The sequence below is a fragment of the Hemiscyllium ocellatum genome, chromosome 4 (genome assembly GCF_020745735.1).
Source record: "Hemiscyllium ocellatum isolate sHemOce1 chromosome 4, sHemOce1.pat.X.cur, whole genome shotgun sequence".
Classification (NCBI taxonomy): Eukaryota; Metazoa; Chordata; class Chondrichthyes; order Orectolobiformes; family Hemiscylliidae; genus Hemiscyllium; species Hemiscyllium ocellatum.
The window spans coordinates 80,654,335-80,682,167 of NC_083404.1; the positions used below are offsets into that span (position 1 = coordinate 80,654,335).

A 27,833-nucleotide genomic window follows, 5' to 3' on the forward strand; every position below is an offset into this window, starting at 1 on the left:
AACTCTGTTGCATCTCTCTACTTCTCATTCTCCTCCCTTTCTCCAGCTGTCTTTATTGTTTAAAATGCTTCATATATGAACATCATTTTTAAATATAGTGTCTGCATAATGCTTTTCAAACAATTATTGGAGTATTCTCAGCCTTACACTGTGAAGCCACTATTCTGAAAGTTTTGGCGGGTAGAAAGTTCATACAGCCTTCATTTTCCTGAATGCATTTCTCAATAATCCTGCAGTCCAAAACTACTTTTTTCAATTTTCTCAGGAACTCCCTTGTACTCCTAAGCTGTTCTATTGCACTGTCAGTTCTTATACTCCCTAAATCCTAGCAATTTCTGGCCAATAGTTGCATATCAAGCACTCTGCTTTCCACTGTGTCAGATACAGTTCCTTACTCACTGCTCCTAGACCCCAATCGATTGCCTGTCCTCTCCCTTCCTCAGCTATTATGTCCATGTAAACTTCACAGTACTTGGCTTGATGGTAGGAAGCAGAAGGTAATAGTGGAAGGATGCTTGTTGGACTGGAGGTCTGTGACTAGTGGAGTGCCTCAGGGATTGGTGCTGAGCCCATTACTGTTTGTTGTCTGTAACATTGATTTGGATGAGAATGTACAAAGCATGATTAATAAGTTTGCTGATGACACTAAAATAGGCGGTATCATGGATAGTGAGGAAAATTATCAGAAATTGCAGCAGGATCTTGATCAGCTGGGGAAGTGCGCTGAGAAATAGCAAATAAAGTTTAATAAAGATAAGTGTGAGGTCTTGCATTTTGAAGAGTCAAATCAAGGCAGGAGTTTCATGGTCAATGGTAGGACCTTAAGGAGTGAAATGGAACAGAGGGATCTTGGAGTTCAGGCTCACAGTTTTCTGAAAGTGGAGTCACAGGTAGACAGGGCTGTGAAGAAGTCTTTTGGCACACTGGACTTTATCGGTCAGGGCACTGAGTACAGAAGTTGAGAAGGTTGGTGAGGCCGCAATTGGAGTATTGTGTTCCATTTTGGTCACCTTGTTATAGGGAGGATGTTGTTAAACTGGAAAGAATGCAGAAGAAATTTAAGAGGATGCTGCTAGGACTCAATGGTTTGAGTTATAGGGCGAGGTTGAACAAGCTAGGACTTTTTTTCTTTAGACCATTGGAGACTGAGGAGGGGGGGAGCCTTATGAGAGGCATAGATAGGGTGAATGCACTCAGTCTTTTTTCAAGGTTGCAGAATTAAAGACAAGAGGGCATCAGTTTAAGGTTAGAGGGGAAAGAATAAAAGGAAACCTGAGGGGCAATGTTTTTACATGTTGGTGAAAATAAATCTTATGCTGAATCGTTTAAAACAAAATAGTCAGGAGACGAGACCTTGAGCAATTAACTAGCTTTATCATGACCATGGGGAATACATCTTCGTTCAGGACAAAGTCCAACGTTTTCCAACTTTCTTCCTACGTCAATCTTGAGCTTTTGATTATTCCTTGCTTGTCAGTGTAATGAGACATTTACATTCTGTCACAGCCAAAGTTAGGTAGTTTAGCCACATAAATCTTGGCTGCTTAACCAAGTGGGCAAAAGCTAAATATTTCTCAGTCATTCCATTTGCAATTCTAACAATATTTTCAAGGAAAGTTGTTCGTGCATTAGTCCACAACCCAGAGGAAATACAACAGAGTCTTTAATAGTTGCCCAGTGTGTCCCACATGCCAAATTCATTAACGTCTGGACATCCTGAAGCAAGCAACCATACTTAGTGCAGATTTGTACTCGCCAATTAAAAATAACGTTGAGCGCGTGAATGAATCAGGGCATCTTGAAGCATGCCACAGACCTCAGAGTCGATCTGTCATGGAGAAAATGTTTAGAAGCACCAGGAGACACGGAGAGTTCTTCAAGAAGGTCTTTTATTTGCTAACAAAACACCGTGACAGTCAGAAAGCAGATTCTTGAATACCCACCAACCTCGGGGTCCGTGGTTCTTTACGTTTTTTTATAATGTTTTTATTAGCTTATCAGCATATCCAACTATGTTAATCAAAATTACCTCACTCCAGCTATACAATAAACCGGTGATGTTAGTTCCCATTATCTCTTTAGTTGTGCCGCTATAGTTTTTCCGACAGTCTACTTAATGTTATTCTAATGTCATGATTAGATATTTAATGTCAGCTTTGCAACAATAGTCTTTCATCCCAAACACTACTTAATGTTTCTAATGCCATGATTAGATATTTTACTGTCGAGGGTCTCAAACAGGCCGACTCAACTACCTATTAATTAAATATTCAATGTCATGTCCCAAACATTCATTATTACAACCTATTCCAAACCTGCCATGATAACATTTTGCAGGCGAGGCTGACTTTACTAATGGTGTTATCTCATCCCGTCATAGTGACCTTTCAGCCCCAACCTTACTCTGCTAATTGGTGTAAGAGCATCCACTATTCTTATCCCATCCTGCCACAGTGACCTTTTGACTAGTGTAGCATTCCACAGACCCTTGCAACAGATTGCCAATGATCTTCATACTTTAACCCTTCCCATACTTTCATGCTCTTTATTTTTCACAGGTCCACGGCTTATCAAAACAGAATTCCTCAGCCAGGGCTCAGACAGCACTGTGGCTAGCAGGCTAAAATCTTACTGCAAAAATTGCTTTGTGACAAAATGGCTTCTACACAGTTTTGTGTCAATTTTGGTAACAACATTTAAAAGGCATTGGATAAATACATGAATAGGAAAGGATTAGTAGGGTATGGGCCAAGTGCAGGGAAATGGCGTTGGCATAGACGGACACCATGGTTGACATGGGTCAGTTTGGGCCAAAGAACCTGTTTCTGCGCTGTAGGACTCTATGCTCCGATGACTACTTCAGTCCATGACATTGCATTCACACTTCCCAGACTATTGCGTCTCTCACTAAACCCAGATCCAGTGCTGACAGGTTCAAGCACCTTTTTGTAGTCTGATTGCAACAAGTTTATCAATACTTTTATGATTGAACTGGGAGGAGTGCACTAGCTTTCGCTTGCTCACTACTCCACAGTTTTTAACATAAATTAATGTTATATCAGTAAAGGTCATTGATGCAATTAGTATTCACGCTCCTAAGTGCCAGGCAATGACCATTTCCATTGAGGGAGAATAAAACTATCATCACTTGACATTCAATGGTGTTACCATGACTGAATCCTTCAGTATCAACATCCTTGGGTTACTCATGACTAGAAATTGAACTGGACTACCAATATAAATACAGTGGCTTCAAGAACACATTAGATGTTACAAATCTTGCAGTGAGTAACTCACCTCCTGACTCCGAAAAGCCTGTTCGTTATCTACAAGGCACAATTAAGGAATATGATGAAATATTGCCCCTTGTCTGGATGAATGCAATTCCATCAATATCCAAGAAGCTTCACACCATCCTAGGCAAAGCAGCCCATTTGATTGGCCGAGCACATCCTCAAACATCCATTTCATTCCCCATCGACACTCAGTAGCAGCAGGATATACTGTAGAAATTTACCAAGACTCCTTAAAACCGTTCTAAACCCACAATAATTTCCATCTAGAAGGACAAGGGCAGAAGACACGGAGAATACCACCGCCTGCATTTCCACTTCAAGCCATTTATCATCCTATCTTATCCTATAAAAGATTTCTTTAGTGTCCCTGGGTCAAAATTCTGGAACACTCTAATACCATTGTGGGTCTGCTTTCAACACATGGACTGCAATGGGTCAAGGAGGAAGCTCACTACCACTTCTCAAGATCACCTAAAGATTGCAATGAATGTAGGCCCAGCCCGCAACCCCTTCATCCTGTGACTGATGTAAAAGAAAGCCCTTTTAGTGTCTGTATGTTGTCTCCTTATGACATCCTTTCTGACATCAGGAAATTCAACAACCATATCTTTGGTCCCATCCAAGTAACTTATATAAATTATAAAAGTTTTGAGGACTGGAACTGGTTCCCATGGCATATGACTTGTTGCGTCCAGCCAGCTAAAAAAATGACCTATTTGTGCTTATGTTCTGTTTCCTATTGGCTAGCCAATTTTCTGCTCATGCTGTTACAATCCACTGAGGTAACACACTATAAGTCAAGTTGTATTATTTCTGTAGTCACATCATATATTTGGGTGTCAGTTAGCTCAATTGGCTGGACAAGTGATTTGAAATGCAGAATGATGCCATCAGCACTGATTCAATTTCCGCAATGGCTGTAGTTAGCACGAAGGTCCTCCTTACTCAACCTCGCCTCTCACTTGAGGTGTGGTGACCCTAAGGTGAAATGCATCTTTCTATCTCCCCCTCTCTCTTTCTTTCTTTCTCTCTCTCTCTCTCTCTCTCTCTCTCTCTCTCTCGCAGACGCACGCACATTAAACTGTGGAGTGAATTTGTAGGTACAATCTCTTGTTCAAAAAGCACATAATTCCACTCAATGTGGCATTTTATAAACTCCTACTTTGGAAATAAAAGACACAGGCAGATTCCAAGCAAAACCGCATGCCTAAAATTCATGTCTGACCAGAGTTCAGAGGTGTTGCCTCCTTTAAATTGATAATACCTTAAAGTTATCTTGGAGCAGTAGTTTGAAAGAAATTCTGGGATTTGCATATTAATCAATTGAAATCTGCGCCTCGATTGTAACTAGTTAAAAGATTTAAGAGCCATCTTAGGTGTGTTCAATTTATTTGCATGAGTTATATGACCCTTTGATCTTTTCTTAAATTCTGTGTCTGTCTTCCTCTCTCATTAACACCTGATGAAGTAGCAGTGCTCCGAAAGCTAGTGTTTTCAAATAAACCTGTTGGACTATAATCTGGTGTCTGTCGTGTGATTTTTGACCTTGTCCAGCCTAGTCCCACATGGCACCTCCATCTTCCGTAGGACAGAGGTTAAATCAACTGGCCAGTAGTTTCCTGCTATCTTTCTTTCTCCCTTTTTAAATAAAGACTTAGATTCACTAATTTCCAATCTTCGAGCCTTCCCCGAGTCCAGGGAATTTTGAAAATGTAAAACCAAAGCATCAACTATCTCATTAGCCCCCTCTTTTCAGACCGTAAAATTAAATTCATCAGAACCTGGTACTTGTCAGTCTACAGTTTCTATTGGTTGCTCAACTGATGATTGTAATTTTCTTGAGTTCCTCCTTTTTTTTCCATTTCCTGATTTACAACTATTTCTGCCATGTCACATGAACTTCCTGCAGTGAAAACACCACAATATACCTATGCATCTGCCATGTCTATATTTTTCATTATTAATTCTTCAGACTTGCTTTCTATAGGATCATTGCTCATTCTATAAATCCTTTTCTAAAAAAAATAACTGTAGAAATGTTAACTCTCTGTTTTAATGCATATAGCTAGCTTTCTTTCATACTCCAATGTTTTTAGCTTTCAATGTATTTCAGTCATTCTTTTTATATTCCATCCAGTCTTTTGACTTGCCATCCATTTTTTGCGCAATTATAGTTTGAATTTGATATGTCTTTAGCATTTTAGTTCACTAAAGTGATGGTGGGCTCTCCGGTTTGAATTTTTCTTTCTCATTGGGATGTATGTATTTTGTGTATTTGGAGTTATTCATCTGATATTATGATTGTTACCGACTAGCATCTTCACTATGTGATTATTAATTAAGTCTATTCATTGCACAATATCAAGTCAAATTAGTCTTCTCTGCAATTGGCTCCAGGCCATACTGTTGTAAGTTTAAAAATCACACAACACCAGGTTATAGTCCAACAGGTTTATTTGGAAGTATAAGCTTTGGAGTGCTGCTACTTTCTCAGGTAGCGTGTGGGGCAGGATCATTGGACACTGGATTTATAGTAAAGGATCAAAGTGTCATACAATTAATGCGATACATTGGACAAACCTAGATTGCTGTTGAGTCTTTAATCATTTAAGATAGGTTGCAGGTTTCGAGTGATTAATATGTAAATCCCAGAACCTGTTTCAAGTCACATTTCTGAGAAGGTTTTTTAAAAAAGGATGACATCTCAGCTCAGACAATGCATTAAAGGTGTGAGGTTGGAGTCTGTCTGTATTCCAATCTTGAGTCGGACCCGTTCTATTTCCAAAGTAGGAATTTATAAAATGTTACATGGACCTAGTGCCTACAAATTGTGTGTTTTTTGAACAAAATGGAATGCATTTGCAAGTACAAATCTGCAAATGCAAATTCACTTCACAGACTTATGTGTATTGTGCTGGCACATGAGTGAGAGAGAGAGAGGGGGAGTATATGCCAGTGAGAGGGGTGCGCGTGCTGAGCAGAGGCTGATAGCCACGTTTGGTACCCATGGCCTCAACTGGGATCTTGGGTTCATGTCACACTGCAGGTGACCCCACTACACTATACACAGATATGTGCCACCTGCTCCAGAGGTGTGTAATAACATCTCTGAACAGATTGATTAGAAAACCAGGTTAACAATAAAAAAGAACTAACAAGGGGAAGAAAACAGACAATAAATCAGGAGATAATGAAGCCATTTAAAAGAGGCAGTACATTAGTTACGAGAAACATTAATCTTCATGTAGATTGGGAAAATCAAATTGACAAAGGTATCAATGAAGAATAATTCATTGAGTGTATCTGGGACAATTTCCTTGTGAACCCAGTCAGGGATCAGACTATTTTGCAGCACATTAGTACCTAACAAACTTTGCCTGTAGAATTAAATCTCACTTTATATCAAAAATAAAAAAAAACTGGTACTGACCACCCACTCTATTACTTATGATAATTGCTTAATGTTTCAAGGATTAACCCTACTGAAATTCCCAATAAGAGTGAAGCAGAAAATAGCCACCAGCCTGTCACTTATCCCTGGTCTCGTCTGATGTCAATCTTCAATTTGACTTTCCAGTTGTACTTTCTCCTCCAGTCTGTGTGCTGTGTACTAATGCCTCTCTGCTGGTGGTTCCTGTTGTCTGTTCAAACTCTCTCTCTCCATTTGTCTCTGCTGATTTGACATGGTGATCTCCATTCTCTAATGCATCTCTACTGCTGTCTCTCTGCTGGTGATTCCCACTCTGTAAAAAAGGCTCTTTCTCGATGTGTTCTGCTATATCTGCTGTCAAGATTCACTTATGGTAATTCATTTTTATTAATAAGCTGGAGAGAAACGATGCAACATAAACAGAGAATAGTGATCGTTTTCCTTTTATGTTTTCTATTCAGTATTAAGCATGCACTGAGTAATTGATGTTAATTATATAGAGCAATCCAATTTTGGACTGATTTAGGTTTCTATAGTGATAAAAGCTGAACCTTTTTGTTGCATTTCACTTTTATATAGGTAACCAACCAGCTGTTTGAACCACTTGTTATGCAGCTTATCCATTGGTTCACTAACAACAGGAAATTTGAAAGTCGGGATACAGTGGCACTACTTGAAGCTATTCTGGTAATAATTGTTCACTTATGTTCTCAGTAATTGAACACTCAAACAATCTTTGAATCCCTGTAAACAGAAGGACTATAAACAACTGTTTTGATCCAAATAGGACTGAAGTTTATTTGCTTATTAAAGTAAGGAGGCTAACATCTTTGTAAACAGCTAAGTTCAAGGAAGTTACATAACCATAAGATAAAGAAGCAGAATTAGGCTATTCAACCCATCTACTCTACTATTCGATCATGACTGATCTGTTTCGTAAGTCCATTCTTCTGCCTTCTCCCCGTATTCCTCGGACCCCTTACTAATCAAGAACCTGTCTATCTCCATTTTAAAAACACTCAGTTGTTTGGCCTCCACACCCCTCTGAGGCAATGCATTCCACAGATTTACCACTCTGCATATCCATCCTTAGATAAGGGGCCCAACATAGCTCACAGTATTCCAAATATGATTTGACGAGAGCCTTGTACAGCCTTGTTTCTGTTCTTGTATTCTAGCCGTCTTGAAATGAATGCTAACATTGCATTTACCTTCCCAATTGCCAAATGAGTCTGTGTGTTAACTGTAAGCGAATCCTAAACTTGGACTCCTAAGTACATTTGTGTTTCAGATTTCCAAAGCTATTCTCTGTTCAGAAAATTGCCCACATCTGTATTCTTCCTACCAAAGTGTATAACCTCATACTTTCCCCAGTTATGTTTATTTGCCACTTCTTTGCCCACTCTCTTAGCTTCTTCACTTCCTAAACAACACCTGTCTCTATACCTATCTTTGTGTCATCTGCAAACATGCCCTCAATTCATAGAATCACAGAATCCCTATAGTGTGGAAGCAGGCCATTCAGCCCACTGAGTCCATAACAACCCTCTGAGCAGCATCCCACCCAGACCCACCCCGATATCCTATTCCTGCATTTTCCATGGCTAATCCACCCAGCGTGCACATCTTTGGACTGTGGAAGGAAACCAGAGCACCTTGAGGAAACTCAAGCAGACATGGGGTGAATGCGCAAACTCCACACATACAGACACCCAAGGGTGGAATTGAACCCAGGTCCCTGGCGCTGTAAAACAGCAGTGCTAACCACTGAGTCACTGTGCCAACCTTTATCCAGTTCCTTCGTCCAGATCATTAATGTATAACATGAATAGTTGTGGTCCCAATACAGACCCCTGTGTAACTCCACTAATCACTGGCTCCCAACCTGAAAGAAACCCTTTATCCCCACTCTGCCTTCTGCCAGTCAGCCATTCCTTTATCAATGCCAACAATGTCTTGCATCATACAAAATGAGCTATTTAGCAGCCTGCTGTGCAACAGCTTGTCAAAGGACTTCTGGAAATCCAAATAGATCACATCTACTGGCTCTCCTTTGTCTAACTTGCTTGAACGAGGCAACTTAGTTATATAAGATAAATAAATGCTTAAAATTCCCAACATTTATTTTAAGTTCCTTAGAGGCTTTCTGTATTAAGCTTGTCCCAGTTATTTCTAAGAGCTGAATGGATATCAAAATAAATATTCAAACTATTTTAATGTCTTTTTAAGATTATGGCAAATAGTGATTGTCTTATTAACGTGTCCATGTATATTCAGCTACTGAATGTGTATCCAGAAGAACAGCAAAGGGAATTGAGAATTGAACAATCCTTCTAAAATGTTTCTAGCCACTGCAAAAATCTAGTTAACAGAAAATATCTTAAAGCTAATGAATTTCAGAAACATCATTGATCTTGCAATACAAGTTGATGAGCATATCACTTCCTGATTGGTGATATGTGAATTCCATTCACTAGACAGTGCTTGTTCCTGATACAGATTGCAATCTAGCCAGTGTTGATTTTGTTCTGAAAACTCAAGACAAATATTTAATTTTATTAGGATGGCATTGTGGATCCAGTGGACAGTACTCTGAGGGACTTTTGTGGAAACTGTGTTCGAGAGTTCCTCAAGTGGTCCATAAAACAGACAACTCCAGAGCAGCAGCAGAAGAGTCCAGTAAATACCAAATCCCTTTTCAAGAGATTGTATAGCCTTGCTCTTCATCCCAATACTTTCAAACGTCTTGGGGCAGCCCTTGCCTTTAACAGCCTATACAGAGAATTCAGGTTGGTTGCTTTGGTACTAAACATTTTCACATCGATAGCTGAACCAAAATTAGATCCTCAGCGATACCTTTCACCTCACAGCAGAATTGAACAATTTGTGTCATGCAGCAGCATACTTTTGAGTGCTCTGTGATTTACAATTCTATTCTTTTTAATTGTAGAGTTATTAACTATTTCATTATTGAATAAAAAGATTAAGAAATTGTTGATTATTTAATTTGCAAAGTTGAAGTGTGAAACATCCTCCCTGCATTTAGTCTTTCCAGCCAATTAGAATGCTTTCCGTTTAAATTTAGGAGGGGTAGCTACAAAGGAAACAATGGCACAGTGATATTAATCAGGAGTTCTGATCATGATATAGTTACCATGAGTGACTTCAGTCTCCATTTACAGTAAGTAAATTTGTGTGGAGTATGGGGTATGAGTTCCTGGAGATGGATCTTTGGAGGAGTATGCTGAGGAACTGATCAGAGAAAAGCTATTTTAGATTGATTGATTTATTTATCATGTGTATCAAGGTATAGTGAAAAACTTTATTTATGTGCAGTACAAGCAGGTCATAGTATCAAGGATGTACAGATCAAAGAGATTTAGACAGAGATGAACAGGTTACATTGCACAGTGTTCGCATTAGGCAGGATCAGTATTATTTGAGGCTACAGAATTCATTCATCAGTTTAATAACGGACAGGAAGAAGCTGTTCCCAAACCTGCTGATGCATGGGTTTGGGCTTCTCTATCTTCTGCCTGATAGAAGAGGTTGTGGAAGATCATTTTTGGGGTGCAGTTGGGTATTTGATGATGTTGGCAGTCTTTCTGCAGGAGCGAACCATGTGTTGGAATCCATGGATGGAAGGTTGGCTTCCATGATGGTTTTGGGCTGTGCTCACCACCACCTGTCGTTTCTTCTGGTCCTGGGCAGAGCAGTTACCACACCAGGCTGTTATGCACTGGGACAGTGTGCTCTCAGTAGTGCATCTGTAGAAGTCAGTGAGGGTCTTTATGGACATGCCAAATTTCCTGATCTGCCTGAGGAAGAAGATTTGTTGTCATGTAACAAAAAAAACTAATTAATAATCTTGTTGAGAAAGAACCTTTAGGGGTCATAATGTGATAAAATTCTACATTTTGTTTAAAAATGAGATAGTTCAATCTGAAGTCAGAATGTTAAATTTTAACAAAGAAAATTATGAAGATATGCAGGATGAATTGACTGAGGTAGATTTGGGAAAATACCTGATGGTTGTAAAGGTAAAGTCACCGTAGTTCTCTTTGACCATACCATCATTCTCTTGTTAGAGAGAGACACAACTGGTTATAATTTAATCTGAGGGTCACCATGCCGCAGGTGAGGCTGATGAGGAGAGTCCTTCTTGATAACCTCAGCCAGTATACGAATTGAGCCCCCCACGTAATTGGCATCAATCTGCAAACCAGCCAACTGAATTAACATGTACTCCAGTACATGATACAGAGGCAATGAATAAGCTTTAGAGAACTATTGCATTATTATAGTTGCTGTAAACTAAGGAAGTTAATTATTTTATAAGATTAAAAGAAAATACCTATACAATTGTCAGATATGATAATAGACCTGTGGACTGGGAGGATTTTAGAATACAGCAAAGGAGGATGAAGAAACTGATAAAGGAAAGGAGAATCAAATATGAATGTAAACAAGCAAAAAAAAAAGCAACACATTATAAAAGCTTCTATGGAAACATAAGTATGAAATATTTGGCTCTGGAAAATATGGGTCCATTGCAAGTAAAATCAGGAACATTTATGATGGGGAACAGAGAACTGGCAAAGAATATAAATGATTACTTTGTCTGTCTTTTTTACTGAGGAAGATATAAGAATCTTTCAGAATTAGAGATCCAAGAGATTAGAGTGAATGGGGAGCTGAAGGAAATTAGTAGTAGAAAGAAGGTTATGCTGCAGAAATTAATGGGAATAAAAGTCAATAAGTTCCCAAGATGTGATATTATTGAAAGAGATAACTGTTGAGATAATGGATTCATTGATGATCATCTTCCAAAATACTTGAAATTCTGGATTGGTTCCTCCAGATTAGAAAGCAGCAAATGTCACTTATTTAAGGAGAGAGAAAATAGAAAATGCAGATCTGTTAGCTGTACATCAATAGTAAAGAAGTTTCTGCAACCTGTTCTAAAGAATATAATAAATGAATGCTTACATCATAATAACCTGATTGTGCACAGTATGGATTTGTGAATTGAAATTTGTACTTGATGAACCAGTTGGAGATTTTTAAGGATGTGAGTAACAGGTTTGATAAAAGAATAGTAAGTGGTGTTGTATACTTGGATCTTCAATGGAACTTTGGAAAGGTCCCCTTTGGTTAACAAAATTGTACTTGAGATATCAGCTAATGTACTGGAAAGGATAAAGAATTGGCTAACAGGAAGAAATCAGTCAGAATAAATGGGTCAGACTGAAACAGTGAGGCTTTTGCTGTTGGTGTGCCATAGGATGAGTACTTGGGCACCTGCTGTTCACAATATGAATCAATGAGTTGGACCTGAGAACCAAATGAAGTATTTCCACATTCTAAGGTGATGTAGAACTGGCTAACAATATTTGCTGGTAAGAAGGTGCAAGAGTCCACAAGTTCTGTTCATCCAGCTCCCCTATACTCGTCTACAGTGACAATTGCCTAATGTATTGAATCCCTCTTTGGCCTCCTCCATTGTCTAGTCTCTGTAATTTCCTGATTGTTGATTTACCACCTTTGGTTCCTCAGTTTAGACTTTTGTGCATCCTGCATGCCCCTGTACCCACTATTAGAAATTCAGCTGTGAAAGGTTTACTCTCTTGAATTTCAGACTTAAACATTTCAATCTCTTTTTCCTGAGAAACTATCTCAAAGTCATTTATCAAACAAACTCTTGATCATACTGGCGAAAGTGAGTACTGCAGATGGTGGAGATTAGAGTCAAGAATGTGGTGTTGGAAAAGCACGGCAGGTCAGGCTGCCTCTGTGGAATAGGAAAATCAACGTTTCGGGCAAAAGCCCGTGGTCAGGAATGAGGGTTGATGAAGGGCTTTTGCCCGAAACGTTGATTTTCCTGCTTCTGGGATGCTGTGCTTTTCCAGCACCATACTCTTGACTCTGACGTGTGGCACGGTGGCTCAGTGGTTAGCACTGCTGCCTCACAGCGCCAGAGACCCAGGTTCATTTCCCGCCTCGGGCAACTGTCTGTGTGGAGTTTGCATATTCTCCCTGTGTCTGCGTGGGTTTCCTCCAGGTGCTCTGATTTCCTCCCACAGTCCAAAGATGTGCAGTTGGGTGAATTGGCCACGCTAAATTGCCTGTAGTGTTACTTGAAGGGGTAAATATAGGGAAATGGGTCTGGGTGGGTTGCTCTTCAGAGGGTCAGTGTGGACTTGTTGGGCTGAAGGGCTTGTTTCCACACTGTAAGTAATCTAATCTAATCTCTAATCTTGACTCGATCATCCTCCCAACCTTTCCATTACTCCATGTATTTTTCTCTGAATTGTTTATTTTATCTTATCCTTTCAAAATATTTTGAGGCATTTTCTTTGTTTCACCTCCTTTGTACTTGCAACATATTGTTGTTGCTAACAATATATCTATATTTGATGCATGGTATAGTAGGAAAAGTTGATCATTTAACACAAATGGAAAAATGAATTCTGCACAAAGTACACTTGAATATCATATATGACACATTGGGATACATATATTATTTGGCAATTGCTAGAGGTAACACTTGTCAATTTTCCTAGGGAAGAGAGTGCCTTGGTTGAGCAGTTTGTGTTTGAGGTATTAGTTGTCTATGTGGAAAGCCTTGCTCTGGCACATGCGGATGATAAATCATTGGGTAAGTTCTTTATCATATTTCCTGTAATTTATTTTTATACAGCAATGTTGCAGTATCATAATTTTTAAAACTCTGTTAACTATGTCTTGTTTTAACTTGACCAGCCTTCTGAAAGGGAATATATTTGTGTCATGATGGTGTCTTCCTACTTATCTATGAATTCATGGATGTATGCTTGTCACCTCTGCAATTCCTTTGGTGACTTCAGTCCATCAGATGTATTTCTCTAGAATTCTAACCTGTCCCAGTAAAATATCTGTAAAAGATCAAAACATTTCCAGTCAACTGCTTTGTGTTTTACTTATTTGTTATGATTGAAGAGCTTAAGTTTTACTAGTTTATGCAATTTGAACACATCTGCTATTAATTAAGAAAAAAGGCTTAATTCCTAAACAGTATTAAAATCCCAACTTAAAATTGATGAGAATTGTTCGTTATCATAAAATAAATTATTTGTAATCAAAACAAATTGTGTTTTTTTTTTTAGGTACAATTCAGCAGTGCTGTGATTGTATCAACCATTTGAAAAGAATTATCAAACAAAAAGCTCATGAGTTGAATAAACCTGTCAAAAGGCGTGTGCCCAGGTTTGTGTGTTGCTTATTGTGAAACTTCCGACTTAGTATTGTGATTCTTGCCAAATCTCACCAGTTGAATGTAAAACTTTTTTTGTTTTCCCACATAAATTAGTAAAGTCAGTCTATTTTTTCCCTTAGTTCCCCTGTGCATTGCTTTCAAAGTAAGCATTTTTGCTTGAGAGCAGGACTAGATGCCATCCAGTGCTCACCTGAAGTGACTGCTGTGGTTGTGTTAATCTCGAGGTGAATTTCAGGAAACCATTTGACTAGGCAGCGTCACAACAAAAACTCCAGCTTTGATCCTACTCTTCATCTACATCTCTTTATCCTAAGGATTGTCACAATTCAAAATGCGAGTCTATTTACTCTATGCTTTTCCCTAATTTAAAGGCACTGAAGTCAGCTATATTATTCCCATCTCAGTCCTATCTAAGCAAATTAACTTAATGATTGAAGACTGTTGAAGCTAGTAACTTTACAATTCTGTATAACTCAGTGACACACGTAATATATTTGCTCATGTATTGAAGAAGCATGTGTAACTGCCTTTAAGTAGTGTGCCGGACAGCATACCTGACTCAAAATTATATTTGTAGTCTGAAACCTGTAAATTGTGATGAATTTCTCCTTTGGCTAAAGTGGCTTTTCTTAACAGACAGGAGGGAGTAGAAGTAGAGGCAGACTTGGAAGGGAAACTGTAAAACCTGGAGAGAATGCATTGAACCCGGTCTGACTTGAAACTTGAAATCAGAAGAGAGAGTGGAAAGACAGCATTCGAAAGAGCACCAGTTTGAAAGAAAAACATCACAGGAGAGTTATAAAGATTCTCTCTTGTTGTAAATGGTCATTGCCTGGCACATTTATGGCATGAAATTACTTGCTATTCATCAGCCCAAGCCGAAATATTGCCCAGGCCATCCTTCATTTGGAAACAGACTGCTTCAGTATTTGAGGAGTGATGCTGAACACTGCAAGTTCAGTGAGCGTACCGATCTCTGGTTTTAGGATGGAGGGCAGGTCACAGACGAAGTAACCGAAGATGTTCACAGTAACCTGAGGAGTTCCTTCATTGATGACCTGTGGCTGAAATGATTAACCTCCAGCAATCACAACCATATTATTTTTTGCAAGGGCTGACTCCAAACAGTAGAGAGTTTTACCTCAATTCCCATTAACTCCAGTTTTGCTGGGGCTCCTTGATGAAGTTGAATACTGCCTTGATGTCAAGGGCTGTCACTCTCAGCTCTTTATCCGTTTTTGGACCAAGGCTGACTGAGCCTGGTGGAACCCAAATTGAGATTCAGTGAGCAGGTTATTAGTAGATAAATGCAACTTTATTGCATTGTTGACAGCCCTTTCCATCACTTTGTTAATGACTGAGAGAGTTGACTGATGAGCCACTAATTGGCTGAAAGATTTGTCTTACTTTGTCCGACAGGAAATAACTGGATAATTTTCCACATTATTGATAGATGCTAGGGCTTAGCCGTACTGGAATGCCTTAGCTTGGCTTGACTTGGGCATGGCTTGGCTTGGACAAATCTTCAGAATCATTGTTGAAATGTCCAAGCGCATAGTCTGTGCAGAATCCAGTACTATCAGCTATTTCTTAATTTCATGTGAAGTGACTTCACGTTGGCTGATATCTGCATTATGGGGAGCTCACAAGGAGGCTGAGATGCAATGTTAACTTGGCACTTCTGGCTGAAGATGCTTACTTATGCTTCAGTATTGTATTTTGTAAGTGATGGGTTTCTCTATCATTGAGGATAGGAATATTTGTGAAGCCATGCTAGTCACTAGTCAGTATTTAATTGTGAGCACAGATGAGTCATTGTTCATCTGGGGATACTATTCTGCATGCTACCACAGCTTAAAACCATGTTTATTTAAAACTTGGCCATTTTATTTTTAAAAACTGCAGAACCTAATAAAAACGACACCACACATCTTGTGACAGAAACTGTCCCTACTCTGAAAATGGATCTGAAAATGCATTGTTATTTGGACACTTCAATGTGCTGTTTTTGAATGATAGTGACCTACATATCTCAAGACTCCAAATGCAGAACAATGCAATGTTGATTAGAGGTCACGTATTTACTATACGAAAAAGAGGGGTACAGCTGGGTTAGGCATTTACACACCAGTATTTCTAACCATCAATTCAGGAAGAATATAAATGAAAGCCTTCTAGCAGGTTGTCTCAATATCTTCTCAATTGTAGAACAGTCACAAGATAGGAGAATGGCAAGGGAAGATAATGAAATGTGAAGTAATACTCATAAATGTTATTTTTCTGATAGTGTGAAAAGACTTATTTTAAAATTCAGGTTCTGGGACATTCCTAAAGCCTAAATCCTATGGCTAGAAAAATGTAGAAACAAAAATTGCTCAAGGCATTAAGTTTGTACAGCTACTGTCTCTGATATCCAAATGACTGTGAACAGGTAGTTGTAATTAAAAAAAATTCACAGAATTGTGACGATATGTTTCTTTTTATGTTTTTCATTTTGCTTCCACAGGGGATTTCCTGCTGATCAGATGGTATGTTTGACAGATGTTGTCATGTGGTTACTGGCTCAGTGTGGGCGACCCCAAACAGAATGTCGGCATAAATGCATGGAGCTCTTTTATGAATTTGTTCCCATTTTGCCAGGTGTGTTTGCTTTATTTAATAAAACAACTATAATTACAACTAATATGCAATTTATTTCTTTTATTTCATATTTCCTTTTTTTTGAAATAGCAATTAGTCAGATTACTTATGACTTTGATGTGTGATATATTAATGAAAAACTGTCAGTTGTGCAATTTATTTACAAAGTAGAACTTTCCTTAATTACAGTCTGCCTTGTATCACTGGAGTATCATGCCAGACTCCCGCCACAAAAGAAAATCAAGTTCTTATTGTCGCCCAGCCTCATGGGTTCACAACCCCTTAGCCTCTGTTTGGAATCAGTTCCATTACTGCTCATTTAAACAGCTATTTAAGATGCTTATTGTGGGTGTCAGATTTCTTGCTTGCATTGGTTTTAAAGCAATTCCTCCCCATTTCAGTTCTCAACTTTTTAAAAAAAACACAATGAAAGCAAATGACATTTACAAGTCTTTATTATAATTAATTTAGGTTCAAGGTATTTGAGGATTGATTAATTCAAATTAAATAATTCTCAACCTTTTCTGATATTTATAAAAAAACTTCAAAGTTCCGTGAATCTTTCTTTTCCAGAGATGCTTGACTGGTCACTTTGGTTCTTGCAGTACTAGTAGTTGAGGTGGCAGACTGGTGTTCTGTGAGCATGCTGCACTATGTCACTTTGAACTGGATAGTATGAAATACAAATCTCGCTCTTGCTCCAGCTTTCTGTTCCAGATGCTTGGCTGATGGTTGGAATCTCTCAAAACAATGCAGTTGCTATTTCATCAATATAATGGGTAAATCAAGCATGGATTAGATTGGAAGTGTCATTGTGCATTGTTACCACAGTACCATATGTGCTATCAGGTTTCCACCATTGTTTGAAACTGTTATATGATTTTTAAGAATAAGTGATAACAAGCACAGAGATTGCTGAAGAAACTCGAGTCTGGCAGCAGCTGTGAAGGTGGAGAGAGAAATAGTTTCGAGTCTAGTATGACTCCTCTTCAGAACTTAGGAATCAGAATTACAGAAATACAAATAAATGATAACCTGTAATTGAAAATGATGCCTGTATTTTTGTTTTAGGAGCCAAAACAGCATCATTGTGGTTGGAAGAAATTTTGAAGAGAAATGGTGTTTCATTCCTGGTTAATAAATTTGAAGGAGCTGGCAGTGATCATGACAATTGTTCAGGAATTATTCGTCATCCCACCCTCCAAGCTCTGAAAGAGCCTTTTAGTGTCAGAGCTGCACTACAGTGGATGGATATGTTACTGGCAGCTCTAGATTGTTACAATACCTTCATAGGGCTACATTTGGTCAAACCAAGTAAAATAATGGGTGAGAGTGCTTTTTTTATCTATTTTTACATTTGAGGTATCGTTTACAATTTATTCTATTTGATAATTAAAATATTGTTTGCACTAATCAAGGTGAAGTCTTGCATCTGAAACATTCCTCCATCTCACATCTTTGGTACTGAACTTACTGTGTTTTTGCAGTATTTTCCTTTCTGTTCTTCTGCATTAATCCTGTTGTGTATCAAGAAAATGGCAGTTAGTTGAGAACTGTGAATCTAAATTATCCTGCTGTGGTGGGAGGGAACAAGAGTGCCAGCATGAATTTTATTGGAAAGAGGAGAATGGTTGCCAAGATGACTTTTAGATAATATGAGGAAGAGTGATAGTTTTAATTGAGGAAGGTTGCCAGTGTAAATCATAAAGGACAGGATAGAAAGTGCCAATGTGATTAGGGGAAAAAGGCATGAGCAACAACTTACATTATTGAACCACTTAACATGGGAAAATGTACAAAGGCATGTCACTGGAGAATGATTGGCTCAATGTCAATTTGTGCCTTAGGTGCAAATATTAACAGAGGTGATGTTTTAGTCTTAACCAAAGGCCAAGTATAAGAAGTGTCTTAATAAGGAAAGGAAGGTGGAGAAGCAGAGAGATGTAGAAAAGGAAATATGGATGTTCGGGCCTGTGTGATGGAGACAGACTTTATTGAACCCTTCAAGGAAGAGCTGGATAATAATCTACAGGAAGTGTTGAAAGGTCACATTCTTTGAAGATTGTGATGCTGGGGAAAGTTACAGAGATAGAGAACATGAAAGGCATGGAGAAATTAGAGAATGAGGATGAGAATCTTAAATTTGAGGCATTGGTAGGCCAGGACTCAATGTACAACACATGGCACTTATGACTTAACATTCAGCAGATTAATCTTGGATGAACTAGGTTTATGAATGTGGGTGATGTTATGCCAACTGGGAGAGAATTGAATTAGTTGAATTTAGAAGTAATAAGAACATAGATGAACCTTTTAATGGCAGGCTGATGCAGGAACAAGGCTGGGTGACATTCAAAAGGTAGACTTTATATTAGAGTGCAAGTATAGTTGGATGCTAAGACCAGAATCAAATAGGACCACCAGAATTGCGAACAACCTGGATTCAACCTGTGACGCTGCAGAGGAGATGAAATCACTAATAATAAAAGAAATAGAGTTTATGGTGGAGGCTGACAACAATAGAATCTGGTTTGACAGTTGCTTCATTTTGAGGAAGCTACAACTCAACTAGAATTGGATGTGACGCAAACAAACTGAAATTTCAGAGGGTTTGAGAGAGACTGAAAGGGTGCATGCACAATCTGATTTATTGTTAGAAAATGTCACCAAGTGTTTGCAATTGTTAAGAGAGAAGAGAAGGTGAATTCAAGCACTCCCAGAGGTATGGTGTAGGGAGAGAGCTACTGCAAATTATTTTCTTGCTACAACCAGATGTTAAGAAAGGAACCTTGTGAGGGAAGTACTGTTCACATGTACAGTGGGAGAGTGGTTTTTGAAGAGAATATTGTGGTCAGTTCCAGCAAAGGCTCCATATACTGAACCATTTTAGTGATGCAGGAGAGGAGAAGTCAGTTGTCTCAGTATCGAGGTAAGATAGTGACAATAAAGTTCAATGAACTGGAAGGTTAATAGTGATTTTATTTCAGTTTAATAGTCAAACGTAACAATATTGAATACAAATTCATTTACATTATAGCCTGCTGCTTTTGAGTCAGTTTTCCATTTTCAACTTTAAAGTTTTTCTAAATATTTGGGTATATTCAATCTTCCACCAAATGGTATATTTCTCTTATTATTAACTTTACTCTGGAGTTACCTGCTTAAACATGTCTGGTCAGTAAATTATAATTCTTAAAATCACTGCAAATTAGGGTCTGTCAGTGAAGTCTCCATCCAGAGGGATGATGGGAAAATGGAAGTTCTTGATAAGTATAATGCCTTGAACTAAATATCTCAGATGTTTTCTTCGGACATTTCCAGGAACTTGCGAGAATTCCAGCTTCCTGAAAGCCCTGAATTTCTTCTTGACAAATCTTGCAAGGCATGACATCACAGCTGCAGAGGAGAGCTTTGCTTATGGCATCAAAGGCATACTTTTTAGTCCGAGGGAGAGAGAGGACTACAATTTCAATAAATGTACTATCATTGTTCGTATTATGGAATTTGTTAGCATGGTCCTGGAGGACTGCCAAAAGGATTTCTTGAAGGTAATAATTCAGATATTTACAGAATGTACTGAGTATTTGGATTTGGTTAAATTGAGTTTTATAATTATTAGTCAATATAGAGTAATGCTTTTATTTTAGCCACTTTTAGCCTTTTCTAGCTTGAGCTGCCTGTTCGTTGGGCCCTCTTGCTCTCAGGAGAATGTTTTCTTTATTCATTTGGGTGTCACTAGCTGACCAACATTTATTGCTCATCCCTTGTTGCCCTTGATAACATGGTGGTGAGTTGCCTTGTTGAACTGCTGCAGGTCACATGCTGTGGGTTGGGCAAAAGTGAGGACTGCAGATGCTGTAAACCAGAGTTTAGATCAGAGTGGTGCTGGAAAAGCATAGCAGGTTGGGCAGCATCCGAGGAGCAGGAAAATCGACGTTTCGGGCAAAAGCCCTTCATCTGGATATTGTCCAGATCTTGTTGCATTTGACCATGAACTGCTTCCGGAACTGAAGAATTGTGAATGGTGCTGAACGTTGTGCAATTATTGGTGAACATCCCCATTTCTGACTTTATGATGGAGGGAAGGTCATTGATGAAGCATGCGAAAATGGTTGGGATTACATACGTTCAAACATCACAGCTGTGATCTGTTAACTCAAGTATAGGAAATTAAAACTATGGACCTTGCTTTTTATGTCACAGCATAATGCTAACTCACCCCTTTTATTCACCAAATTATTAGAGCCTTGAAGGAGACCATTCAGCTAGTTTGTGCTAGCTTTCCAAATGATCATATAACCTTCTACATTCTTCCTTTTTAAATGACCATCTATCTACATTTTGAATACCTCAATTCAACCTGCCTTCACCACGCTTGTTAGTGATTCCAGATCCTAATGCTTCTCTGCATGAAAATGTTTATCCTGTCACTTTTACTTCCTTTACTAATTGCTTTAAATATGTGCCCTCTCATTCTCAATCTTTCTAAAGTTATATTGCAATCAGATCTCCTCCCATGTTTCTTTTTCCAAAAACATCCGCAGCTTCTCCAGTGTGTCTTCATAAGTGAAATTCCTCATCTCTGGAATCATTTGTGTAAAGCTGTTTTTTTTTCCTATGCATTCATGACATTCCTAAAGTACAGTGCCAAAACTGGATGCAGTAGTCTGGCTGAGGCCAAACAAGCGTTTTTGTGCAGGTTTAATGTAACAGTTACTGGAGTCATAGTGTTTTACCGTATGGAAACAGACCCTTTGGTCCAACTGATCCATGCTGAACTGGTCTCGCCCCATTTGCCAGCATTTGGCCCATGTACCCATCCAATTGCCTTTTAAATGTTGTAATTGTACTTGCCTCCACCATTTCCTCTGCCACCTAGTTCCATAGATGCACCACCATCTGCATGAAAGAGTTGTCCCTCTGGTCCCTTTTAAATCTTTCACCTATCACCTTAAACCTATGACTTCTAGTTTGAGACTCTCCCTAGCCTGGAAAAAAGACCTTGGCTATTTTCTCTATCCATGCCCTTCATGATTTTATAAACCTCCAAAAGGTCATCCCTCAGCCTCTGATGCTCTAGGGAATAAAACCTCAACCAATCAGCCTCTCCCTATTGTTCAAACCTTCCAATCCCAGCAATATCCTTGTAAATCTTTTTTGAATGCTTCCAAGTTTAACAACATTTTTCCCATAGCAGGGACACCAGAATTGAATACAGTTTTCTAAACGTGGCCTCACTAATGTCCTGTAATGTGGAATTTGATACCCCAAGTCCGATATGCAGTGCACTGACCAGTGAAGGCAAGTGTGTCAAATGCCTTCTTCACCACCCTGTCTACCTGTAATGCCACTTCCAAGGAATATGAACCCTGAATATTCTTGCTTTCCATTCATTCACAGATACCTGCAGCCAAACCGATGTATTGAACCATGTGAGTTCATGTTTGACTTTTCTTTTTGGTTGAAGAGACTATATTCTTCTAAAACTTCTTTGCATTTTTTTCCCTTTTCCATTCAGACGCTGGAGAAATACTTACTAAATTCCACCCTGTTCGAACTTGTAGCAACAGTAGTCATTGATCCACCAAGTATTGGATTTAATATGGCAGACGTACAAGTGATGAAAGGTCTACCAGACATCTCCGTGAGGTTGTTGAAAGCAGCACTAACATCGCCTTATCAAGAATCATTAGAGTGCAGCATGAAAAAAAGGCTTAAGTCACAGAGGTAAAATTAGAATTGATGTTACAGGAATCATAATGAATTAAAATGTAAGCCGACAGATTTGCCACATCTGTGGAGAGAAAATAAGTTTAACACTTGGAGTCTGGGGACCCTTCTTCTGAGGGTCTCAAAACATTAACACTTCTTTCTGTCCCCAGATGCTGCCAGACTTGCTGAGTTTTCCCAACAACTTCTGTGTTTGTTTCTGGAAAAGATTTTCTGGTGTAGCAGACAGTCCAGAGAAGATGCATTAGACTGTCTCCAAGTATAGAAGGAGAAGGCTGTGACTGTACTCATTGCAATTTAAAAGAAAGAGAGGACACCTTCTTGAAAATTAAAGGTTCTTTGCAAACGGTGGGGTAGGTGTAGGAAGGTTGTTCTGCCTTGTGGGAGAGTCGAGGAACAGAGGGCATAATCTAAATAAGGGTGATACATTTAAGTTGGAAATAAGGAGGAATATTTTTCTCTCCAAGTGTTGTGAATCTGTGGAAATTTTTATCACAGAATGCTATTGAGGCTAGGTCATTAAAGCATATTCAAGACTGAAATGTTTTTTTATCAGTAAGGGGATGGAAGGTTATGGTGAAAAGGCAGGAAAGTGAAATTGAGGATTATCAGATTAACCGTGAATTCACTGAATACCAAAGCAGACTTGATGAACTAAATGGTCTGCTTCAGTTCCTACGCCTTATGGTCTCATGGTCTAAAACCAGTAAGGAAGGAGAACTCAGCTCAAATTTTGCATTTTTTGGTATATTGACTGAAGGACCCCCATAAGAATCATCTAGGTATCGCAAAAGTGGAAGGGATCTGCTGGAAAAGATCAGGAGGAAATTCATTTAACACAAAGACTGTCATGGAAGAAAAAGACTGATACATGTTTTTTTTAAAAATGTTGTAAATATGAAAGCATTAGACTGCTATCTGCAAAATTGCTGAAGATTTCAGGCCAAAATCTTGCATCAGAACATTGTTTTGTCAAAGGTGTTGACACAAAATGTTAACCCATCATTTCTATTTCAAGTCATAAATGATTAAATTTCAGATTTCCAGCATTTCTGCATGTTTTAACTTTTAATTTATGTGTTTGTGTGTGTGACAGCATTGAAGATCTGTGTAATGTTGATCTATACAGTCAATCAGATCATGCCAAATTGACCTCCATACTGTTAGCCTGCAAACAACTCCACAAGGCTGGACTTCTGAACTCTGTATTGAAGTGCCAGGTAATTTTTACATTACAAAATCAACAGTACACTAAGTCCCATACATATCGAAGCAGTTTTTTTTTCTTGTATCGTATCTGCAGCATTCACAGGAGAGTGGGGTTCAAGTTCCACATTCTCTAGAAGTGTGACATAACATTGTTTGACAGGTTGATTGGGAAAATACCTATCTAAAGAATTCTCAAAATATGCAGCAGACAGTTGAAACAACATTAACATGAAGCACTGCTTCAGGAATAAATTAATATTTTCCAATTGTAAAATGCAATTTCACACCCAAAAGCTAATTGCTGTTGAGATGAAGAGCGGTGTCTGGCACGATATAGGATTTTTCTTTAAAGTTTGATGTCAGTGTAGTGAGTTTGAAGTGATTTTATTAACAAAACAGATCTGAGTGCCATCTCTCTTTGAAGTAAGAAAATTCAGCCTGCGATATGCCAGAATTATCCCTCCATGGTAAGAGTTTCTTCTGTCCTGGCAAAAAAAAAGGTGAGATTGCCACTGAAATTAAGATAATGCCCAGTATGAACAAGAAGTAGATGAACAGAGCAATAGATATGATCTGTATGGACTTCAGTAAGGCGTTCGACAGAGTTCCCCATGCGAGAGACTGATTAGCAAGGTTAGATCTCCTGGAATACAGGGAGAACTAGCCATTTGGATACAGAACTGGCTCAAAGGTAGAAGACAGAGAGTGGTGGTGGAGGGTTGCTTTTCAGACTTGGAGGCCTGTGACCAGTGGAGTGCCACAAGGATCGGTGCTGGGTCCTCTATTTTTTGTCATTTACATAAATGATTAGGATGCAAGCATAAGAGGTACAGTTAGTAAGTTTGCGGATGGCACCAAAATTGGAGGTGTAGTGGGCAGCGAAGAGGGTTACCTCAGTTTACAACAGGATCTGGTCCAGATAGGCCAATGGGCTGAGAAGTGGCAGATGGAGTTTAATTCAGATAAATGCGAGGTGCTGCATTTTGGGAAAGCAAATCTTAGTAGGACATATATACTTAATGGTAAGGTCCTAGGGAGTGTTGCTGAACAAAGAGACCTTGGAGTGCAGGGTGATAGCTCCTTGAAGGTGGAGTTGCAGATAGGATAGTGAAGAAGGCATTTGGTATGCTTTCCTTTATTGGTCGGAGTATTGAGTAAAGAAGTTGAGAGGTCATGTTGCGGCTGTACAGGACATTGGCAAGGCCACTTTTGGAATATTGCATGCAATTCTGGTCTCCTTCCTATGGGAAAGATGTTGTGAAACTTGAAAGGGTTCAGGAAAGAGTTACAACGATGTTGCCAGGGTTGGAGGATTTGAGCTATAGGGAGAGGCTGAACAGGCTGGGGCTGTTTTCCTTGAAGCTTCGGAGGCTGAGGGGTGACCTTATAGAGATTTACAAAATTATGAGGGTCATGGGTGGGATAAATAGACAAAGTCTTTTCCCTGGGTCAGGGAGTCCAGAACTAGAGGGCATAGGTTTAGGGTGAGAGGGGAAAGATAAAGAAGAGACCTAAGGGGCAAATTTTTCACGCAGAGGCTAGTGCGCGTATGGAATGAGCTGCCAGAGGAAGTGGTGGCGGCTGGTACAATTGTAACATTTAAGAGGCATTTGGATGGGTATATGAATAAGAAGGATTTGGAGGGATATGGGCCAAGTGCTGGCAGGTGGGACTAGATAGGGTTGGGATATCTGGTCGGCATGGATGGGTTGGACCGAAGGGTCTGTTTCCATGCTGTACATCTCTATGACTCTTAAGTCCGAAATGCAAGCCTAAATTTAACTTGGGGTGAGTGTCATATTGGCAGGGACCAAGACAGTTTTGTAAGCTGTCTTGAGTTCCACAGCATGCAGTTGGGGTGATTTTAAATCTGAAGTCTCTTCTACCATTGGAAAATGCTAATTGACTGGTGGGTGGGATAGTAAAAGAGTAAAAAGTGAGGTCTGCAAATGCTGGAGATCGGAGCTGAAAATCTGTTGCTGGTTAAAGCGCAGCAGGTCAGGCAGCATCCAAGGAACGGGAAATTCGACGTTTCGGGCACAAGCCCTTCATCAGGAAGGAAGGGCTTCTTGATGAAGGGCTTGTGCCCGAAACGTTGAATTTCCCGTTCCTTGGATGCTGCCTGACCTGCTGCGCTTTAACCAGCAACACATTTTCAGCTGGGATTGTAAAAGGCCGACTTGAGGGATCAAAGGGTATAGCGAGCCCAGTGTGGAGGAGGCCTTTTCTGTTCCTCTGTAAAGCAAGTTTAAAAACAAAGAGAAATATATTACCTTCCTGGATTCTTCTGGCTGTGGCTCTCATGTAGATCATTTGACCAATCTTGTGCGAGAATAGTGACCAAATTTTATGTCTTTATCCACTGTGAGAATTAGTTAAGTTTGATCAGAAGAATATTAAAATACATTGTTTGAAATGTTACTGTTATTTAATACAGATTGGAAGTATTGACTCACCACTGAATTTGAAGCTTTTATCAACTGTCTATAAAGGGATTGCACCTGGAGATGAAAGGAAATCACTTCCGACAATGGATGTCAGCAGTAAGATGTTAGCAGATGGACTATTACAGCTGTCATTTTCTCTTGGTGGGCAGGTCAGTGACTGTTGCAACAAATAACAAGTGTGATGGATTTCAGAAGTAATCTTCCATTGCAATGCAATTGTCAAGTGGAGATCTTTTGCCATGGTCCTTTATGTTTCTTTCCTTACTTATATTTTCTGGTTGAAAATAAATTCTTCAAAATAACCGTTTGCAGTACTGAAAAATTTACCACACCACAGTCTTCACTTCTAAAATGTGATTTTATGGGAACCCACTGAGTATGCTGGGAACCAGTTGGGGTGAGAGGATATGATGTTTGTGTGGCAGAATTAATGGGATGATAGGAATGGTGTATCTATTGCTGTCCTGCAACTGCTGGTGTTTTATCAGTGGCATTGAATAGTGGACAAGCCTCAGGTAAATTGAAGTTCTTAAGCATCCAAAGATGTGCAGATTAGGTGAATTGGCCATACTAAAATGTGCATAGTGTTTAGGGTTGTGTAGGATCGGTGCATTTAATCAGGGGTAAATATAGAGTAACAGTAGGGAAATGGTTTTGGGTAGGATACTCCGGAGGGTTAGTGTTGACTTGTTGGGCCGAAGAACCTGTTTCCACACTGTAGGGATTCTATGATTCTGTTAAAGGCCAATTATTGCCCTCTCCTTGCTGTCAGTGAGAATATGCCAACAGCCTCTTGGTGCAGTGATAGTCAAAGACCCAGGTACAAGTCCCACCTACTCCAGAGATGTATCAGGTTGATTAAGATCATTTATACTAGCAGCAATGGTCACTTGGCTACTTGGGTCAACCACTAGGTGTATCAGCATCCTCCTTGAAGGGTTGGGGTGGGTCCTTCTGATTGGGCACCCTATGGCCCTTGAAAGGAATCCCACTTCCTGATGCAAGGCTGACCTTTTGATTGCAGTTAATGCTAGTCTTACTCTCTGAATAGCTCTGGTGAGCATGATGCTACTTAGCTCGGTTTGTGAGCCTTTCTAATTTATGCTACTGCTGCCTGGTTGTTAACTTTTGCTGAAAAATGGGAAAAGCTCCGTCTAGATTGAACTAGCAATCTCTTGGATCTGATCTCCTATTGTCACTACCTCTTGCTGCAACCAGTGCATTAGAACTAAGGAATTAAGACACTATTTGACAAAGAAGCTTTAAATAAATAGACTGTGAAGCACCCAAATCCCTTACTTTATTAATTTCATAGCTGGTAGTTAAATGATTAAGAATTTGATGAATTCATCCTGGCATGATTGACCACAGCTGCTTCCTCCAGCTGTCTGGGATCTCCCTCACTTGATTCCATTCTTATACATCAAGGTGTAACAAGGGAACAACTTACAATGCTCCACTCTGTTCCTGCAGTCTTGCCTCTGGTATCCATCAAGGATCTACTCTTGGTCCCTCTTTATTTCTCACCTATGCACAGTGCCATAGTGACATCCTTGTAAACCCCAATATCAGGTTTGCTAATGATATTCGGCTTTTCCTCACCATCACCACTCTTAACAACGCCACCGGCTCTGATGAGTCACATGGTTTGTTTGGTCTCCAGTATTGTCTTAAACAGTCCCAGTTGACCCTGAACTTGGCTTAACTGATCATCACTAAGTTGACCTCCTCCTGTTTTATGCACGGCTTTGCTTCTGCATCAGCTCATCTGCTTAAGCTATTGTCTGTGCTTTTGTGGCACTAAGTAAGACAATCACATACTGGCC

The 27,833-nt window shown here is 39.3% G+C and overlaps 1 protein-coding gene across 1 annotated transcript in view; it reads left to right on the plus strand.

Moving 5' to 3' along the window:
• The window catches only part of prkdc (protein kinase, DNA-activated, catalytic subunit), a 238,657-nt gene that overhangs the window by 60,785 nt on the left and 150,039 nt on the right, over positions 1–27,833 (plus strand). The window contains exons 26-35 of the mRNA XM_060824031.1: positions 7,306–7,413; positions 9,289–9,515; positions 13,290–13,384; positions 13,872–13,971; positions 16,488–16,621; positions 17,693–17,947; positions 19,943–20,169; positions 22,140–22,348; positions 23,448–23,571; positions 25,998–26,156. Of these exons, the coding sequence (XP_060680014.1) occupies positions 7,306–7,413; positions 9,289–9,515; positions 13,290–13,384; positions 13,872–13,971; positions 16,488–16,621; positions 17,693–17,947; positions 19,943–20,169; positions 22,140–22,348; positions 23,448–23,571; positions 25,998–26,156 (1,638 nt within the window). The remainder of the gene's footprint in view (positions 1–7,305; positions 7,414–9,288; positions 9,516–13,289; positions 13,385–13,871; positions 13,972–16,487; positions 16,622–17,692; positions 17,948–19,942; positions 20,170–22,139; positions 22,349–23,447; positions 23,572–25,997; positions 26,157–27,833) is intronic.